Raw genomic sequence first — 21,859 nt, forward strand, 5'->3', positions numbered from 1 at the left:
ACCACCTGAGTGGTTTACCTATATGTATAGAGAGGAAAATCTGTGTTAACTACTGTTAATAATACCGTGAAATTTAAAAAATGATTCCTGAAATAAAAAAGCCTAAAATTTAGGTGGGTGAGAGATATATAGATTACTACTAATGCAAGATGAAATGTGACAGGTACTAAATGAATGAGCATGCAATTAAATGCCATAGGAATTTAAAGGAGGACTACTGCATTATGGGAGTGTACTTGGTAGAGGGTTTATAGAGGAGGCTGGCCTTGAAAACTAGGGTTAGAGTATGCATTCCAGGCAAGGAGAGCTACATGAGTGAAGATAGAGAAGTGGGATCTTGTGGAGGACAATGAAATTATTTTGACTGGAGCTAAGAATCTGTGTAGGAGACTAGCAGGTGATATGTTTAAAAGGGTAGGTTTGTGTTGTATAATGAATAATTTTTATACCAAAGGCCTACCCCTTTGAAATAAATAATATAATCTAGCAGATTTGGGGCATGGTTTATTTAGAGTGGTTCCCTTTTCTTTTTCTGTAACTCCTTCACATAGCTCATATTAATTAAATTTTAATCAGTTTGTGGTTTAGGAGGATATTTTAGGGCTAAGTACTCAGTTGAATAATGTCAGTGCAATGACAATGAGGTTAAGGTTTATAAGTGTATTTAAATATCAGCTATTTCATGTGTGGGGACAAAGTAAATATTTATTTACTCATGCAAGGGTTTCTCAGACATTTTTCTTTTTGCTGAGGAAGATTTGCCCTGAGCTAACATCTGTTGCCAATCTTCCTTTTTTTTTTTTTTTTTTTTTTTAATGTGAGCTGCTGCCACAGCATGGCCCCTAACAGAGGAGTGGTGTGGTTCCCTGCCTGGGAACTGAACCTGGGCTGCCGAAGCAGAGCACACTGAACTTTAACCACTAGGCCATCGAGGCTGACCCTCAGACATTTTTTGAGTCATTTTGTGTACCAGACAGGATGCTAGGCTCTGATAATACATAGAAGACAAGTGACTGCTCCCTTGGATCTGTAATTTTAACAGGGAAGTAATGAATGAAATTCAGCATGAAACAGTTGATGAAGTGCTATTTTAATAAACATATATCATAATAAAATGTTCACTAGTAGCCCATAGTGGAGAGCTTTTGGAGGGAATGGAGATATCACAATCAAACTGGATCCTGAAGGAGGATTCGCTAACTAGTTAAAAAGAATGGGAAAAACCGCTCCAGGCAGAGAAAAACCACGTGAATAAAGACAGTGAGTATTTAATAGCGTGGTGTGTTCAGTTCTTTGGAATACTTGGAGTACAGGATCTATAGCAAAAATAGAGGATGGAGAAAGAGGCAGGGGCTATATTTTGGAGAGTCTTGACATTGTGCAAATAATTTTTGGAAGCAGTGAATGGAGGGGAAACCATTCAATACTTTCCTTTTTTAATTTGGTAATCAGTCTCTGAAGTATCCTGAAACTACTTAATAGTTGTCTCTGATGATAAAAAAGGTAAGATTCTGCCAGGGATGGTGTGTTTATAACATAACTGTGTATTGGGCGTGAGTGTACTCAACTCTAGCATTTATTTGTTTATTCAGAAACTACAGAGGATCAATATATCCTTAATAAATAATTTTCTGGATAACTAAATCTTTTAAGTGTGTTATTTTATTTGATATATTTTATGCTAGTATTTCTAACGTATGTTACTCCTTCCTGTTTTTATTTAAATTATAAGATATTTTACATTAAAGGAAATTTTGAAGAAAGGATAATCACCCTAAAATTTCTGACTCTTATGTTGATAATTCTGTTAATTTTTGCACAGCTCCTTTCAGTATTAAGTCATGTATGCATATGACTTTCTACACATATGTAATTTCACATAACTTAAATAGCTGCATATACATAAAGTCAATTTTATATTTTATGTTTTTTATTTCCTTTTGTCAGTATAGACATTTTCCTTGCCACATAGTTTGCATAACTAGGATATTTATGCAGTGCACCAGTAATATGGAGATAAGTCAGGAACTGGGAAGGAAGGAAGCCAGGAAATGTTACAGAAAAATATAAAATTTGATTTTGCTCGGCAGACACTGTGATAAGAAAGCACAAGTAGCCTCTTTGAACTGCTGATTGTTGATGTAACTGTAGTAATGAATGCCTGTTTTTAAAATCAGTAATACTTGCTTTACTAAGCAAGATAAATAACTGAGCCGAGTGAGAGAGACTCCTTGCCTCTTCAGGTGGCTTCAATAGTAATGGTATATATAATCTTGGTTTATATGATGAGGTGAGACTTGAATTCACTCTTTTAAATTAGTTTTATAGAGAGGTTGGCCTGGTGGCTAAGTTCTTGCGTTCCACTTTGGTGGCCCGGGGTTTGCAGGTTCACATCCCATGGGCGTGGACCTACACACTACTCATCAAGCCATGCTATGGCAGCATCCCATATACAAAATAGAGGGAGGCTGCCACAGCTGTTAGCTCATTGTCAATCTTACTCAAGCAAAAAAAGGAAGATTGGCAAGAGATGTTAGTTCAGGGCCAATCTTTCTCACCAAAAAACCCTCCAAGTAAATAAATAAATTAGTTTGATAAAACAAACATTTTTGGTTTATATTATGAAACTCAGTAAGTCAATATTTAATAGTTGCCTTTTAGTAAATTTTAAATGTTTGGTTCTTCATTCCTTCTCTTGCCTTTGAGTAAATCGTATAAAATGTTTCCTTACAGAAAATTTCCAGGGCACCTACAGTTTCTAGAAGTGTTTATGTTCCTTCAATTCCTTCTTGTGGACAGTCATATGGTTATCATATTAAGGAGGATGGCAGTATTATAAAACATTTTCCACCTGCTAGTGACAGCACGCTAGGTCCAGCCTACTACAAACCTCAATTTGTGAGTATAATGCATTTCATATTGACAATTGGGAGATTGTTTAGGATTATGCATGTTTCAGTTAATGTAACACTAACTGTGGTAACAAAGAGTCCCCCAAATCTCAGTGGCCTAATACAACAACATTCTTTTTTTGTCATTCATATGGTTGTTCCTTGTTGATAAGAGACTTTCCTCCATGTAGAGATTCAGGGACACAGGCGTGTTCCATGCATGTTCCTGTCGTCCCCGAGGGCCCTGGTGTCATTTGTATCCAGCTGGCAGAAGGCGAAAGAGGATGGAGGATTGCTAGCAGGAGATTTTTGTAGGCCAGACCTGGGAGTTAAAGCTCAGTCACGTGGACACACTTAACTGCCGAGGGGGCTGGGAAATGTAGAAATATGGTCTAACTGTAGGTAGGAGGAAGAGGAAGCAGTTTAATTTCCTAGACGTGTCTGCTGCAATGTATAATCGTATGCAATACATAGATATTCTTTGCCTGAGTTTGAAAGAGAAAAAGAGCATTTTATTTATAAAAGAATTTGAATCTTATAGTATAAGCATTATTTCTTTCACAGATGATTGTAAGAAAGATAAGGAGCTTCTCTCTGATTAAAATATAAAACATAATATAATAGATCCATCTCATCCAGGTTTTAAATTTCAAACCTGGCCAGAGTTGAGTCAAAATTTCTTTCAGCAGGTTGAAATGTATGAGTTATGTATGAATGTAGATAGTATGTCTGATTTAAGTACATAATGCTTTGTACCTGTTGTCTTTTATACTTTTATGAGATCTGAAAGAAGTAATCCTGGTGAGGAAAATGGCAAAAATTATATGTAGACTTAAGGAGCAGCTCAAGAGAAACCTTGGGGAAAGAATAGATTTTCTCAGGATTTGACTTGACCTTCTCGCCCTATACTCAACTTTTTATTTCTATGTGTCTCTATCTTTGCACTTAGGCTCAAGCACCTTCAGAAACCATTTAGCTTGCAGCAATAGGAATACTGGGGCATTTTGGAGTCTTAGATTCTTTGAATTGTTAAGAGTTTTTTCTTAAAATTTTTATTGTAATTTATATAATTACACATTGAATAGTAGAAACATAATAACAGATACCTATGTACGTGCCATCACATGTAACACGTATTAGAATCTTATCACACTTGAGTTAGCTATATTTTAAAATAAATACATTATTACAATTATTACCCTACCCAGTTTCCCTCCCTCCATTCTTTTCCCTTTTCCAAAGTAAACACTAAATTTTTATTACATTCATGAATAACGATATATATTATGTGATCTAAAAATTTAAGTAAATGGTATTATCTGATACGTAAGTTGCTTGCTATTTTACTTGATGTTATATTCTCCAGATTTAACTGTATGGATATGTTAGATCTAATTCATTCATTGTTCCCAGTCAGTAAGTCTCTTTTTTAAAAAGTAATTTTAAATTTCAAAATAGTTTCAAACTGATAGAAAAGTTGTAAGAATAATACAAAGAATTCCCATATACCTTTCACTCAGATTCTGCAGTTAACACTTTATCATGTTTGCTTTATCATTGTTTCTTTCTACATGTTTATATTATTATTTTTATTAAGCAATTTGAGAATATGTTTCAGACATGGTGCCCCTTTACCCCTAAATACTTCAATGTAAGTTTCCTAAGACGAAGACATTCTCTTTTATAACCACAATGCAATGATCAAACTCAGGAAATTTTCATTTATGTAGACTATTATCTAATTTACAGATCTTTAAAAATATTTCTAATTATCACAATGATATCCTTTAAAAACAAAAAAATTTGGTTCAGAGTCCAATCTGGTATTATATTGTTGCATTTAGTTATCATGTTTCCTTAGATTCCTTTAATTTGGAACAGTTCTTCAGTCTTTGTTTGTTTTTTGTAACCTTGACTTTTCGTTGAAGAGTACAGGCTATTTATTTTGTAGCGTATGTCTTTGGTGGTTTTCTAAACCCATGTTTTCATTAACATTTATTGTTGACACTTTACTATAAAGGAGAGTTTTATCTTCTTGCCCATTTATGTATTCATGAATTCCTGTTTTACTCAAGGAGTTATTATTTATTACTCTCATTATTTATTGAGGTTTAAATTACCTCAGATTTGACCCTTGGGAGCCCTTTCAAGCTGCTGCTTTTGTCTTTCTGACATATCCTGTTCATTCTTTGAGCATTTCCTTACCTTCTGGCACAATAAGATATTCCAGGGTTACCTGACTTTTTTCCTTGCCCCAGCCTTGGAATCAGCCCTTTTTTCAAGAAGCCCTACTTCCATTTCGTGGAGAATGGTATTTCAAAACAAGTTCAGTTCACTAGGTGCATGCATTGCTACTGAGGTGTCGTCGCTTCCAGGCCAACTCACTGGACAGAGTTAGAAATTTATACTTATTTCTTGTCTATCTGTCTATTGAAAACTTTGAGTTTATACTGATACCTACAATTCTAATCCTACACCACAGATTTGTTCTAGTCTCTCCTTTTCCATATTTGAACTCCCTTCTTTCACAATGAGAAACCTCATTCCCATTATCCTCAATATATTTACTTATTTGCTTAATCCTATAAAACACTGAAAATAGTCTCATAATTGCTAACCCATCACTGCAAAAAACAGACTTGAGAAAGGTGCAAAGCTCTCGCCTCTAGGTGACTTTGAGGCTCTACATAAGCAGGAAGTGAAGGCAAGCTGACTTGTAAACTTGCCTGATTGTTCTGGCTAGGACTTCCGATACTATGTTAAATAAGAGTGGTGACAGTGGGCATCCTTGTCTGGTTCCTGTTCTTAGAGGGATAGCTTTCAGTTTTTCTCCATTGAGAATGATATTTGCTGTGGGTTTGTCCTATATGGGCTTTATTATGTTGAGGTAATTTCCTTCTATACCCATTTTATTTGGAGTTTTTAATCATAAATGGATGCTGTATCTTATCAAATGCTTTCTCTGCATCTATTGAGACGATCATATGATTTTTACTCTTTGTTTGGTTAATGTGGTGTATCATGTTGATTACTTTGCAGATGTTGAACCATCTCTACATCCCTGGAATAAATCCCACTTGGTCATGGTATATGATCACCATGTATTGTTGTATTTGATTAATGTACTGTTGTATTAATATGTTGTATTTGATTTGCTAGTATTTTGTTGAGGATTTTTACATCGATGTTCATCAGTGATATTGGCCTGTAATTTTCTTTTTTTGTATTGTCCTTGTCTGGTTTTGGTATCAGGGTAATGTTGGCTTCATAGCATGAGTTGGAAGCCTCCCCTCCTCTTCAATTTTTTGGAAGAGTTTGAGAAGTATAGGTATTAAGTCTTCTTTGAATGTTTGGTAGAATTCACAAGGAAAGTCCTCTGGTCCTGGACTCTCATTTTTGGGGAGATTTTTAATTACTGTTTTGCTCTCCTTACTGGTGATTGGTCTGTTCAAATTCTCTATTTCTTCTTGGTTCAGTTTTGGAAGGTTATGTAATTCTAAGAATTTATCCATTTCTTGTAGAATATCCAATTTTTGGCATATAGCTTTTCATAGTATTCTCTTATAATCTTTTGTATTTCTGAGGTATCTGTTGTAATTTCTCCGCTTTCATTTCTTATTTTATTTGTTTGAGCCTTCTCTCTTTTTTCCTTCATTGACCCAATTGTTATTTACAATAGTTATATCCTCTTGTTGGATTGTTCCCTTTATCGTTATGTAGTGCCTTTCTTTGTCTCGTTACAGTTGTTGTTTTAAAGTCTATTTTGTCTAACAGAAGTATTGCTACCCCTGCTTTCTTTTCATTTCCATTTGCATCAAGTATCTTTTTCCATCCCTTCATTTTCAGGTTATGAGTGTCTGTAGGACTGAAATGTGCCTCTTGTATTCATCATATATATGGGTCTTGTGTATTTATCCAATCGACCACCCTATGCCTTTTGATTGGAGCATTTAGTCTGTTGACATTTAAAGTAGCTATGTTCTAATTGTCATTTTGTTACTTTTTTTCTGGGTGTTTTAGTAGTTCTTCTCTGTTCCTTTCTTCTTCTCTTGCTCTCTTCCTTTGTGATTTGATGGTTTTCTTTAGTATTTATGTTTGGTTTCCTTTCTCTTAATTTTTTGTATATTAATTATAGATTTCTGGTTTGTGATTACCATGAGGTTTATATAGAATAACCTACTTATATAGCAATCTATATTAAGTTGATATTCTCTTTAGTTTGACCTCTTTCTAAAAGCTCTACTCTTTTACTACTCTCCTCTCACATTTTATGTTTTTGATATCATATCTAACCCCTTTTTGTGTGTGTGTATCCATTACCCTCTTATCATTGAAATAGGTAATTTTAGTACTTTTGTCTTCTGGCCTTCATAGTATCTTCATAGGTGGTTGATCTGCTAACTTTACTGTATTTTTGACTTTACCAGTGATTTTATTGCCTTTTTTCTTTTTGATAATTTTCTTATTCCTATTTGTGGTCTTCTCTTTCCCACTTAAATAAGTCCCTTTAGCATTTCTTGTTAACCCAGTTTCTTGGTGATAAATTCCTTTGATTTTTGCTTATCTGGGAAATTCTTTATGTCTCCTTCCATTCTGAATGATAACCTTGCTGGCTAGAGTATTCTTGGCTGTAGATTTTTTCCTTTCAGCACTTTAAATATATTGTGCTGCTCCCTTCTAGCCTGTATGGTTTCTGCTGAGAAGTCACCTATTAGCCTCATCGAGTTTCCTTTGTATGTTATTTGTTGCCTTTTTCTTGGGACTTTTAGAATTCTCTCTTTATTTTTAATTTTTAACATTTAAATATAATGTGTCTTAGTTTGGCCTCTTTGGGTTTATCTTGTGTGGTGCTCTTTGTGCTTCCTATATCTGTATGTCTGTTTCCTTCCTTACGTTAGGAAAGTTTTCAGCCATTATTTCTTCAAATTAGTTCTCTGCCCATTTGTCTCTCTCTTCTCCTTCTGAGACTCTTATAATAGGAATGTTAGCATGCTTGCTGTTGTCCCAGAGGTCCCTTAGACTGTTCTTGTCCTTTTTAATTCTTTTTTCTTTTATCTCTTCAGGCTGGGTGATTTCCTCTAGTCTTTAATCCAGCTCACTGATCCATTCTTCTGTATCATCTACACTGCTATTGAGTCCCTCTAGTGAATTTTTTTGTTTCTAGTATTGTATTCTTCATTTCTGATTGATTCTTTTTTGTTTTCCAGTTCTTTGTTGATGTTCTCACTGAATTCATCCATTCTTCTCCCAAGATCAGTGAGCATACTTTTGAGTTTTTGTTTGAACTCTTTATGAGGTAGATTGTTTCTGTTTCATTTAGTCCTTTTTCTGGGGTTTTGTCCCATTCCCTTACTTGGAATGTATTCCTTCGCCTCCTTATTTTGATTCTTTCTCTGTGCTTATATATATGTATTAGGTGGGTCTTCTGATCTTGGAGAGGTGTCCTTATGTAAGAGATGCCTCATGAGGCCCAGCAGTGTCCTTCTCTCTTGTCACCAGTTCCAAATGGTCTGAGAGTGATTCCTGTGTGGGCTACATGTGTCCATCTTTTGTGGCAGGGTTGCTCTTGCTGCAGGTGCCCAGGGAGGCTAGGCTGTTCCCCTGGCTGGCTGGTTGTAATCTTCAGCTGCGTGTGGCTGCTGTGAAGCCTTCAGTCACTTTATTGAGTGTGGGGAGCCTGAGCACAGTTGGCTGAAAGGTCTAATAGCACATTCCTGTTGAAATTTTCCTGTTAAGTCAGTAGGCCCTCAACATGGCTGGTTGCTAGGCTCAGGAGCTTACTATTGCTTTAGGCCTCTGGCCTGTGAGGCTGTTGTTAGCTCTCTCACTATTTCAGCTGAGTTGGGCTGGCCCCTGGAATGGGAGCATCCAATTGTTTCAGGCTTTGGAAGGTGGGGCCGATCCCCTATGTGGCTGTTTAAGAAGTACTAGTCTTCTGCAGCTGATAAACCCCATGACCCACAGGGCCACACACACCGTAAATGCAGTCCTGCCCCTTGCACATGTCATGACCCAGTGAAGTGGACCCAGTCACCCCACTGCAGAGGCCCCACACACTCCACCAATGCCCCACTCACTCTACCTGCTCCTCATGCGTGCCCTGACCCACAGAGGTAGACTCGCTCACCTGGCTGCAGAGGATCCAGACACCCAGCCTATGTAGCCCACAAGTTGCCTGAGGGTTTTCCATTGGGTGGGGCCAGTCCCTAGGGCAAGCTTCCCACCCTGGCTGAGATGGATTAAATTGGTGCTAAATTGGGGCAGACCCTGGGCTAACAGGCTGGAGGAAGAACTCCAATGGCATCTGTCTGCCTGCCTCTGTGTCAGCACGCCTGTACTAGGTCACAGTAATGGCTGCCACCAATGTCTCAGTCCCTGGAGAGGTCTCCCATCTCACCACGATGCACTCAGAGCCTACCAGGTGAGTGTTTTTTCGCCAAAGGACTGTGCACCTTTTTTTCTTGTCATTTTAGGTTGCTTTGCAAAATGGGTGAATTTGTGCATAGGCCCTTTTAGAGCCAGCTTACCACCCCCCCCTTATGTCTGATAGCTTTTCTGGGGGTGTTCCCCATTGTTGTTAGTAGCCAGCAAAGCCAGATATTATGACACTTGTCTTGGTTGTGCTGAGTCCAAAGGATGCTTATAGCAGTAACACTCCCCTGCTCAGGTCCCTGGCTCCTCCAGGGAAGGCTACATACCTTAGGATTGCTCCCAACTGGCTATGAAGTGCTGCGACTTGCAAAAATGGCTTTTTTCCTCTTCAGAAAGGAATTTCTGCTTCTTCCACCTCAGTCAGGACTGAGCCTTGTTGCAGGGGTTCTTTTTATCTGGTTTTCAGTTTTCTCTCAGGGGTAATTGTTCCACGAATCTTTGTAAATTGGTTATGTCTGTGGGAGGAAGTGAGTTCAGAGTCTGCCTACACCACCATCTTCCTAATAATCTCAGAAACTATTCTTGAGGAAGCCAGGGTGTTGGACTTATTAGATGGTCTTTAAATAAGCTGTTTTAAGTATATTCACAGTAGGAAAGGAAACTATGTATAGCTATGTATAACTAGAACTAAAGGAAAATATAAGAACAGTGTCTCACCAAATACAGAATATCAATAAAGATACAGAAATTATAGGGAAAAAAAAGCAAGTAGAAATTCCGGAATAGAAAAGTACAATGATGGAAATGAAAAATTCACTAGAGGGATTCAATAATGGTTTTGAACTGGCAAAAGACAGAATTAGCAAACTTGAAGACAAGTCAATTGATATGCAGTCTGATGAGCAGAAGGAAAAAAGAAGGAAGAAAATAAACGTAACCTCAGATAATTGTGGGGCACCATCAAGTGTACCAACATATGCATAATGAGAATCCTAGAAGGAGAGAAGAAAAAGAAAGAGTCAGAGAGAATATTTGAGGAAATAATGGCTGAAAACATCCCAAATCTGATGAAAAACATTAATCTACAGATATAAGAGGCTCAGTGAATTCTAAGTAGTATAATTGAAAAGATATGCACACTTAGACACATCACAGTCAAACTATTGAAAGAAAAAGACAAAGAAATCTTGAAAGCAGCAAGAGAAGTGACAAGGAATTCCTAATAAGATTAACAGCTAGCTTACCAGGGACCATGGAGGCCAGAAGGCAATGGGATGATATGTTCGAAGTGCTGAAAAAAGAAGACTGCCTATCAAGAATTCTGTAATCAGCAAAACTATTCTTTGAAAATGGAGGCAAAATTGAGACATTCCTGGATAACCAGGAACTGATAGAATTTATCTCTAGTACACCCCCTAAAATAAATACTAAAGGGAGTTCTTCAGGCTGAAATGAAAGGTCATTAAACAATAGCTCAAATCCACACAAAGAAATAAAGAACAAAGGTAAAGGTAAATACATAAGCCAGTATTATTTTATTTTTGGTTTGTAACTCCTCCTTTAGATTCCTGTTGATTGTGGAACATACTAGAAATGATACATTTTATGTTCAAATACAGATAGTTTAAGACCTGATGGACTGCTTCATGCTATAAAACTTATGAAGAACCAGGTTACCTCTGGTAAAATGAAGAGTAAGGATATTGTAAGTTATAGATATGTCTTCTGTTCTTACCTTGAGAATTCCTGTTTCTTTCTGGCTGTAGCGTCTTTTGTCCCAAGAGTATTTTGCTCCCCCTCTCTGTGCTGTATCTGGTTTTCCAGGCCTTGACTGTCCCATCATACTGTTAATATCACAATATTTATTCATCATCAACAGACATTACCAGTGTCTTAGATATTTGAGTAAGATATCCTTAGAAGAACAATGGAGATAAATTCTGTAAAAATTACAGTGAAATTAATGGAAGTCCTCTGGTCTGGTGTCAGTGTAGTTTGTCCAAGATAAAGGAAAGTTGTGGGAGGTGGTGTAATGGGGCTAGACTGCCTGCATTTGTTTCTTGGCTTCACCATTTAATAGTTACTTGTCCTTGGCCAAGTTGCTTAAGCTCTTTGTGCTAAGCTTCCTTATCCAAAATATCCTGGGAAAGAACGTTGGTTTAATGTGTTGAAACTAGTATTTTCTTTTTTCACAGTAGTCAGATCCTTGGCCTTAGCTTAAACAGTTCTCTGATAACTCTTAACTTAAATCTCAAAATGTTATTCTTGTTTTAAAATTACATTTTTTATGTATACTATTTCTTTGTTTTGGAATAATATATCATCTATTAGAAGGCCAGAATAGTGCCTCTAAGCTTCCCTAGATGTACAAAACCTTTTTCATATATGAATAAACGTTTCTTTGACATATAAAATTTGATTTCTTTCTTGATAAATTATTATTCCTAGAAGAAGGAAACAAGAAGGAAACTTATTCCACGATTTTAATAGGTCCAGTTTATTTGATGACCTACTTTAGTTATTATTGAGTCAATCCAATTTGTATTTATTAGAATAAAAATCTAGATATAATTTAAGAAAACATGTAAAAATATAGATTTACATATAAATTAAAGACATAGTTCTTAATACTCAAGATGATTCAATAAGTTTAATTTGAATTGAATTGCAGTATTTTTGAAATCTCCATCTTGAATTTGGGAGAATTAGAGATAGAGTATCAAAGCTTAGTAGCTGAAGACTTTATTTTCTTGTTTTTCCTGCAGAAAAAAAACACAAGTTCTTCACAGAATACTGTGAAATTGATACTATAGTAACATTAATTCAAATATCATCTAAATTTCTGATATTTCTATATATATCTTCAGCTGCTTTTTGAGATAATACTATATGTGGGCTCAGTTTCCGAATGTGAATTTTACTAGAAAATTAAGTAGATAATCAAATAGATGAGTAATTATTGTTGTTCTTCCCTGAATTGGTGAATAACAACTGCTGGACGTATCTTTTATAGCTTCAAGATAGAAGCAACTCTGAAATTGAATTGTATAAGACTCTAGCCAACAAATAAGTTTTAGCTATATTTAATCTGTAAAGAGAAATTCTCTTTCTGTATTATCTTGTGTAACATTTTGAATTACAGAATTTAGCGTCCTTCTCCGTTTTTTAGAAGAGCTCAGGTAACCATTAGAAATCTACTTTTCAGAGGTGGATTTCACAAGCAGTTTGTGGTTGGAATTATGACACTGACATATTTCTATGATAACCTGCTAGGAACTGCATGCGTGCTGCCACACTGGAAAGCAGTCCATTAGTGTTTGAATTGGTGCACTTTGGGACTTCATAAATTCTGTTTCCATCCTTAATTATAGAAAATACATGGGGGGAAGTTGCATAGCCCCTTCTTCATTCATTTCATTGTCAACATTCATATAAAATAATGCCACTCCATGCTGAGTTTGCTTGAATTGTCATATTTTATTTGCTAATGACTTTTCAAGTTGACAGTGACCTTGAAGTTGGTATTGTCAACACTCCTTGATATAAAGAGAGTGTGATTTTGAGCTGAGTGCATCAATTTCTTCTTCATTTTCTGTCTGTATTTTTAAAAGCGTTTTAAATTAGGTTTCTGATTGAGCCCTTACCTGAGTACTGCAGAAGTTAGTAGTTAAGTTGTCAACTCACATGGTTTAAATGCAATGAACTTTAGTGTATACATAGGAAAAGGATTTAGCTAATGTCTTTGAATGGTCTGTGTGTATGTATATGTATAATCTTTCCTTCTACTGGATTACCTTAAGAATTGTTAAGCAGTTGAACCACAAAAATCACAACAATATAAATTAACCTGAAGGAAGCTTCTTGGACATAGTTCTGCTCAAGGTCCTGAAATGCTGTGTTAAAAGGATTAATATGAAACCATAACATGTATTTTTTAGGCTATAAAAATGCGATGTAAAAGATGATTTATCAGAATATTCTGTTTTAAAATATTGATTTTTTTTACAAATATATAAGCTATAGTAAATCAATGTACTAGATATACTTCCTGAAATATATAAAATATCTAACATATCTAATATGGCTATTATATAAGAACAAAGTTCTACATTTGTATACTTCACTGCTTATTATGCCTAAAGTCTGCCGAATTATGAAATTCTGCTTCATTTCTTAGAAAAAATAGAGTACAACACAAATGAGAAAGTTTGCTCTTCCTACCATCAAAACTGTATGTATACTTTAAAACCCATGGCTCTATTAGGTAATTCCATTTGAAAGACAGCCCAGAACACTTACTTTACCAGGAGAAATTGCTGTGTGGCTTAGCATCCTTTCTTTTCCAGAAGCGCTATAGGGGGCAGCAGTCTTTGGAGTTGCCACCGACCCAAAGGCACAGGGTGCTTTTGGCTGCTCTAGTGGATGCCGTGTTTCTTCCCCTACTCCTCTATACCATACACTGCTCTGCCTGCCATGTCAGGCTGCGCCATTTTTCTGTGCTATTCTGCGAGGTGTTAGAACATTTGTCTTTACACCCTCAGACTCAAAGCCTTTGGATGATCTGACTGCCTCATTTCCTTCTGTGTTATACTGAGGGATGCCAAAGCAGTGTACACCTGATGTGTTGTAGAAATTGGTGGGAGAGCTCTTTCAATTTTTATTCATAGCTCTGTTTCTTCTAGGATTGACAAGGGTCTGGGCTTAGGAATCATGTATCAACTAGACGACAATAATAATAATAATATCTTATTTTGATATAGTGCTTTATAGTGTTGTAGCTTCATATGTTAAAGCTGAATGTCCATAGTGAAGAGGGGAAAATATCGCTCTGCTGTTTTTGTTATAATTCACTAGAAAGGATCCTCATATAAATAATCTAAACACATTGAGACCACTTACAGTGCTGGAAATATTCCTAGTGGAAATAAAGATTAATGCTTTTTATTTATATAGCAGATTTTCCTGGGCTTCGTTGGATTGTAGGTACTAAAGAGAGTCATAATTATGTTAATAACTCAAATGTATGTATGTTATCTCCTCCTATTGATGTACAGGACCTCCAGCCTTTGGCCAAGTTCCCCTTCCCAGGTGTTTCTAGAATTCCTCAGGGGCCATCTCAGCCATCCTCCTGAACAAGTCTGTCTCCACTGAGACAGCTACTGCTCCACCAGGCACTTCAGTCTCTGCCAGATGGTGCTCTCTGCTGGGAATTTCCACCTATGTGCTTGATCACAGCTAAAGCTGTGTGATGAGCTGGGGTGGAGTGAGGGGGGTAATGCTCTTCTTTCTTTGTCTTATACTGTATTAGATGGGTCTAAAAGTAGCGCTAAATTTTACCAGTGTTTTAATGAAACAGGTCTTTTAGATTTTTATCATAACACCTTTGCACTCTATAGGACACAGGCTGACATCCAGTGGGGACTGTCTATTAGGAGGCAGATTCAGTCAACAGAAAATACTTGGCTATTAGTATTGCCACGCTTTTGACACTAAGATTTTCTCACTGGGTGAGGGTCATCATGATTAGCTGCTTCTCGTAGGGTAAGTTTTCACATTCACCTTCTGCTTGATTTGCTCTGTTAGTTCACCAGACATTCCCAAACATGTCTAAATCTTACTTGGAATAGCTGGTAACTCCTTGTTTCTCCATTCTCAGCTCCAGCATCCTCCACTACCCCAAGCAAGGGAATTTACTAAAGTCAAAGCAGGGGGAAGCTTTAGAAACATTATAAATCAATTTCTCTATGAGATTGCATCTATGAAAAAAGATTAAATGAAGGTCCCATTTCACTTCACGCAAACATCAAAGTTCTGTCAGAGGTTGTGTTGGCCCCTGTTTGATTCTTTAAGATCAGGTGGGTGTAGAATGGAAAGTTTAGTTTTATTGTGTTTGTATTTTATAATATCTAAGGGCTAGTTGTTGGGTGGTAAGCTATAGATAGTAAAAGGCATTTTCCCATAGTAGGGAATTTTAGTGCTGTACCAGCTTCTTTTTGGATTTTGTGCATCCCAAAGCTTTCTGGAGCAGTGTCTCTCTAACTAGAGTCTGGCCTCATTAGGGGTCAGTGGCAGTGCTTCCAATTTGTTTTCAATCATTCATACCAAGAATAGAGTGGGTATTAGTGTTCTCATTAATCACTTTATTTAATGGCACTAGTGCAAATCTCCAAGCTTGTTAGTAGTTTTGAGAATTGCTCCCTACTCACTACCCGAGAGTCCATCCTTATCTCCAATTTCTGCCTTTCTGGGGACATTAACAGGGTTCAGTTGAGGGTTTCTTTTTTTTTTTTTGTATGCAGTGAGGTCTTTTTCTGGTTCTTGTCTCTGCTGTGCGATATTTTCCAGAAATTCCTTGAAGTTTTGGAATGTGAATGATACTGCCTCTTAGTTTGTAGCACTGATAATTTGTGTCTATTTTATACACTTCCTTTGAAATTTTGGTGGGAGTGGGGCAGATGTGGAGTTGATTCAACACTTTAAACTGGAACTATGCTTTTTAATTACTAATATTACTATTTATTTTATTAATATTATTTTAATGGTAATTGAGAGAGATTGTTTCTACTGTTCTAGAATAGTAATAGTCACCTAGAACAACTGATACACTGTTTTATGTAGTTGAACTATAAATTTATGTTATGGGGATTTTATTCAGAATTGTTTTAATAATCCAAGCTTATTTTAAAACTATATTTTTACAAATGTGAATTAAAAAATAAGTTAAAGAGACTAGAGTTTACCTTTTACTATCAGTTAAAAAATGAGATTTTAAAAAAGAATTTTAAACAATTCTTAAATGATTGCTCAATTTAGAATCTATTAGGTCAACAGAAGAGAATTCCTGTAAGAGGCTACTGTTCTTGTATTAGACTTTATTGTTTTATTAGCTTCCAATGAAGCCAGGTGCTTTAACTTGTCTAAAGTAAACGTTTTAATGGGTCATGCTTAATTTTGACATTTGTTATAGTGAATGTAAAGGAAAGATGATTGTTGATTTCTCATGTCACAAAAATTTCTTTGTCATGAAAGGTTGATCCTGACCTCTAGCATTAACAATAAAATGAATTGGGGGTAGTTTTTAATTTATTGTTATGTATTTCTTACTCTTTAAAAATGTTACATGAATATGTTATAGTTTTAAATAGCAGGTAATTAGAAGTTATCTAGTATTTGCTGGTGATGTTTGAATTTGAATTTAATTTCTATTTAATTAAGCCATGGCTTTCCCATTCCCTAAATCATACAGTTCTGCCTCCCTCCCTTTTGTAAATGATGAGGAGCTTATTTTCGTTGCCCTTAAGGTGTTAGATCGCTGAATTACTGCCAAGAGCAAAGCTGTTCATATTGGTGGAGGATATGCTGGAACTACAGGCACTTCCTGGGAATCTTGGCCGACTCAGGAGTGGGATGGGGCACAGCGGTGATGACTTAGCTTGAGATATATCAGGGAAGACTAGCATTTTCCAGTGGAACCTCCTTGACTAAGGCTATCCCTATTTCAGACTTAAGTAAAGTTAAACATTGTTTCATGACTTATTTAAACTATGTCTCATCTTCACTTTTTTTTTTTTTTCAGGATTTTTCCAATGCAACTTTGAAATACAAGGGGATACATTTTGGCAACTCTTTGGGAAGACTAGAGTTACCCATAAAGTCAGGGCCTGGTCCTGGACAGTATGATATAGTCCAGTAAGTAAAAAAGAATAGTATACCTTTAATGTAGTTCTTGACTATAAAGTATTCTAATAATTTAGACTAGGTTATGCTGTTATGAAGAAAAAATCAGTATGAAAAACTCCAAGAGGAATTTTATTTTGGAGTAACCTGTATGAAAACTGTTGCTTTTTTTGTGAGCCAGATCCTGTGCGACCTGCTTCACGTGTATTACCTATTTAATTTTCGCAAGTTCCTGTGTAATTACTATTGTTATAGCTATTTTATCAGTGAAAATGCAAGGGTCAAAGAAGATAACATATTCAAGATCGTGTGGCTCTTAAGTGGCAAAGTTAGACTTTAACTGAGGCTGTTCGATTATACAGCCCATGTATAAAGTACTAAAATGTACTGTCTTTGATTATACAATAGACAAAAGATCAGAGAAAATATAAAACAGGGTGACCCAGGATTCTCCATCTTGTCCCTGGCTCTGGTATCCATTTTTCTGACTACAGGATGGATTTAGAAGGCATTCTCAGTTAGTGTGTGTCAGAACTATAACATTAGGTTGGAGGTAATATTTATGAAGTTTAACTAGGAAATATATTTCTGGCATAATAACTCTTCTATCTTTATTTTCTCCTTCTCCTACAGTAAAGCCTTAGACATGAATCCATGAAAGGCAAAATTGAGTAACAAATACCATGTTGTCCTCAAGATCTACCACTGCTTTTCATGATTAATTTTTTTTTTAAAAGATTTTATTTTTTCCTTTTTCTCCCCAAAGCCCCCCAGTACATAGTTGTGTATTCTTCGTTGTGGGTTCTTCTAGTTGTGGCATGTGGGACGCTGCCTCAGCGTGGTTTGATGAGCAGTGCCATGTCCGTGCCCAGGATTCGAACTAACGAAACACTGGGCCACCAGCTGCGGAGTGCGCGAACTTAACCACTCGGCCACGGGGCCAGCCCCATGATTAATTTTTTTTTTAACAGGGTCCAGCTTATCTGCCTGATTCTCTCTCATAGGATGAGTTTTCTTGTGAGAAGACCCACAGTGATTACCTATCCAGTTAGTTTGCTAGACAGATCCAGACACCTCTGTACACCAGCAGTGACATAGCTTAGGCTCTTGCTTGCTGCTTGCTGCTGTTCATTTGTTGAACATTTCAATTCGTGCTTGTGTGGGGTACTAAATTTAGTAACTGAAAATGAAAAGAATAAAACGTGGTCCTTGTTTGGGGGAATTTATACTCTATTCTAGAGTCCTTTTCATTTTTTCACTTCCCTAATATGGGAGATACACCTTGAATTTTTATTCTTTTATTACTTACACTAGAACTTTAACATGTGGATTTAGCTCAATGGGATCTAAAACAGTATCTTTGTCTTTCTTATGAACAGAACAAAGTCTATCAAATGCTCTAACTCTGCTCATCCCCTTGGCGTATGTTATTTAGTATTCTCATCTTATCCTTTTCTTCTTTTAGTTTGGCTGCTTTGCTTATCTGTCAGTTTGTCTCTGTCTATCTGCCTGTCTGCCTGCCTGTCGGTTTTATTGAGGTTTGATTAACATAAAGCAAAATTAACCTTTTTTAAGGCATATAGCTCTGTGATGATTGTTTTCCATCCCTTCCACTGCACTTCTGACGAAGTACCTCGAGCATTACCAAGACTCCATCTAATCGTGTTGCTCTGATTTTGCCTGGTAGTGTTTTCCTAACAGTACTGTGTACTTCTCCAACCCTGTCGCACTCCCATTCTCCTCCTATTTTTTTAATATTACTTTCTCCTTGATCTTTATTGTTTCTCTTGTTTCTTCTCTTCCTCTCCTTGTATTTTCACTTTTGCCTGTAGGAATGTGTCCATAGAGATGGCATCCCAGACTGCTTCACTCTGTCAGCATCGCCGGAATTTGTCCGCTCTTTGGTTTTGGTGCCTTCACTGTACCTTTTATTTGGAGTTGTCTCGGTTCTGTCTGGCAGTTAACATTTTCTACCATTTTTTTTTTGACTTTTTATCTTATTGGTTGAGTCAGAATTATTCTGGGAGTTTTGCTGTGGTATAAAAGTGCAGGTACTTGGCCACTGTAAATGGAAAATGCAGCTTTCAGGTCACTTTTTGGGAAAGACGCAGACCTAAATGATACGTGCCCCTTCTGATATCGCAAATATAAATTTGTTATCCATTAAACTATTTGGGGTTTTGAAAACATGTTCATTTGTTGAATTTTATGTGAAAAAAAATCAGTGAAGTCAGCATTTAACAGTGAAGTAAGATATTAAATGCATATTTAAATCGTAGCATTGTCAAACAAAGAAAATAATAGCAATTATGTAACAAGCATTTGTTTTCCTGTTTTTTTATTATCTGTTTTTTAATCTGCTTATGTTCATTAAAAATGTTTAATATGAGATTTTTTTGAAATTCTGTTTAAGGAATAGAAAAAATAGTATAGTCAGCATAACCTATTTAAATATAATTCTTGTAATAATGATAGCTAACAGTTATTATGTACTTTTTATGGGCCATGTGTGGCACTAAACACTTCACATATATTGTCTACATTAATCATTACAACCTGGAGAATTGGTTATTACTATTTCCAATCAGGTGAAGAATCTAATCTGAAGCTTAGAGAAGTTGGGTGATTTGTGTAAGGTCCCACAGGAGGTAGCAATGCTAGGATTCATGTCAGGTTGCCTGACTCCAAAGCTTGCACTTTCTTTTTTTTGAGGAAGATTAGCCCTGAGCTAACATCTGCTGCCAATCCTCCTCTTTTTGCTGAGGATGACTTGCCCTGAGCTAATATCCGTGCCCATCTTCCTCTACTTTATATGTGGGACACCTACCACAGCGTGGCTTGACAAGTGGTGCCATGTCTGCACCCAGGATCCGAACAGGCGAACCCCAGGCCCCTGAAGCGGAATGTGTGAACTTAACTACTCTGCCACCTGACTGGCCCCCAAAGCTTGCACTCTTAATCACTGTTTATTTTCTTATTTTCGTGAGGTCATGTAAATATCAATGAAAATAAGCTTCTTTTTCATTTTCAAAGATCTTTCTTTATGCCCTTTTACTGATTGTTTTATGATATAAATAGCATAGGACTATTTTCCTCTTATTTTGGTAATAGTTGAAATACCAAGGGATTTGAAATTTAAAAGGCTTTTTATGGTAAACGGAATACACAGGAAACTTTTTTTTTTTTGAGGAAGATTAGCCCTGAGCTAACATCTGCTGCCAATCCTTCTCTTTTTTGCTGAGGAAGACTGAGCTGACATCTGTGCCCATCTTCCTCTGTTTTATGTGTGGGACTCCTACCACAGCATGGCTTGACAAGCAATGCATAGGTCCACACCAGCAAACCCCAGGCCGCTGAAGTAGAACGTGCGAAACTGCTGTACCATCGGGCCGGCCCCAGAGTAGACAGGAAACATTTTTTTGGTGGCTTTTTGTTTAAACTCATGACATAAATCCAACATCCTGTTTTCTTTTTTGCTGTCCTTATTAGAATAGATTTGTTATAGTTCTCTGAATTGGAAAATGCAGAACTAAACAACATAAATGAATGCATTTTACAAAGTTTAGAATATTTTGGTTTGACATACCCAGATGATCGTATTATTGCATATTTTTTAAGCAGGAAATGGTGTAAAAATATTCTTTGCTTATATAAACATTTATATATTTGAATCCTTGAGAGTTCCTCAATTTCTTTCTGAATTTTCTAAAGGAAAAAGACACCACATTATGAAAATATTAACATCAAGAGAGATCAACAGCAAAATTATTGCTTATCTCTCCCACGACTTTATGAAGTAATAATATTGCAGGAGGAAAAAAAGGTAAGTTGAAAAGTAGCTATTTCATCTACATTCTAGAGGTTAAGCTCATTGACTCATATCACAAGGTTAGAGTACTCTTAGATCTACTGTGACTGGTGGCTAATTGTCACTCAACGAATATGGTGGAAGCAGCAGTACTTCAAACCTCGATTGAGTGATGACTGTCTCTGCTAACACCTCTTGTGATAAAGGGCTCACTAACCCTAAGGTTTCTTGTTTCAGTAGTGGACAACTCTGTTTCTTACAATTCCCTTCTTAAACTGACCAAAATGTACCTGCCTGCTGTCTACTTATTCTCCTTTTTCCTATCCCTTTTTTAATCTTTTCAATCCCTTTTTTAATCTTTTCTAATAATGATAAATGTTGTAAATATCTTTGACTATTCTCATTATTTAACTTCAAGATAACTTATTTTCCTTTGACATTATCTAGGGATCTTCTTCAGTTTGTGAAGCTCTCTCTCTCTTTTTAAAAAATATGATACTAGAACTAAGCATAATATTCTTGGTGTAGTCTGCTTAGTACGTGGTAAGATTTTCATCTTCCTTGTTCTGGATAGTGTATATTTATTAACATAAAACCTCCAATTCCATTAAATATATTTTTTGGTTGCTACATTTCAGTTTACTCCTTTGGGACTTGTAGAAAAATAAAGCCTTGGATCTTCTTCCCTTCAGCGTATTATTATATTTAAACTTAAAAACTTGTGTATTATAGGATTACAAAATTTAAAATGGATACATTTAGAGTAAGGATAAATGATTCTCAGTTAAAAAATCAATGACTATTTCAATAAGAATGTTCTCTGCATTTGATTTCCTTAGTCTTCCCCTGAGTATTAAGCAGCAATAAAAAAATTATTTATAGAAATATTAGAAAAAGACAAAATAACAGAATAATATAATACAATTGTTTTCATAGAATAACAATTATAAATCTAAAACAGCATAAAAAGTGTTAATTTAGAATCATGAGAGATATTGGTCTGTAGTTTTCTTGTAGCATCTTTGCCTCCTTTTGGTGTTAGGGTAATGCTGGCCTCAGAATGAGTTGGGATGTATGCTCTCTGCTTCTATCCTCTGAAAGAGATTGAAGA

At 36.1% G+C, this 21,859-nt stretch overlaps 1 protein-coding gene across 1 annotated transcript in view; it reads left to right on the forward strand.

Moving 5' to 3' along the window:
• Positions 1-21,859, forward strand: part of STPG2 (sperm tail PG-rich repeat containing 2) — a 521,818-nt gene that overhangs the window by 14,138 nt on the left and 485,821 nt on the right. Inside the window, 3 exon segments of the mRNA XM_023637683.2 lie at positions 2,734-2,898; positions 16,840-16,952; positions 20,652-20,763. Of these exon segments, the coding sequence (XP_023493451.2) occupies positions 2,734-2,898; positions 16,840-16,952; positions 20,652-20,763 (390 nt within the window).

Source organism: Equus caballus, chromosome 3 (assembly GCF_041296265.1).
Source record: "Equus caballus isolate H_3958 breed thoroughbred chromosome 3, TB-T2T, whole genome shotgun sequence".
NCBI lineage: Eukaryota > Metazoa > Chordata > Mammalia > Perissodactyla > Equidae > Equus > Equus caballus.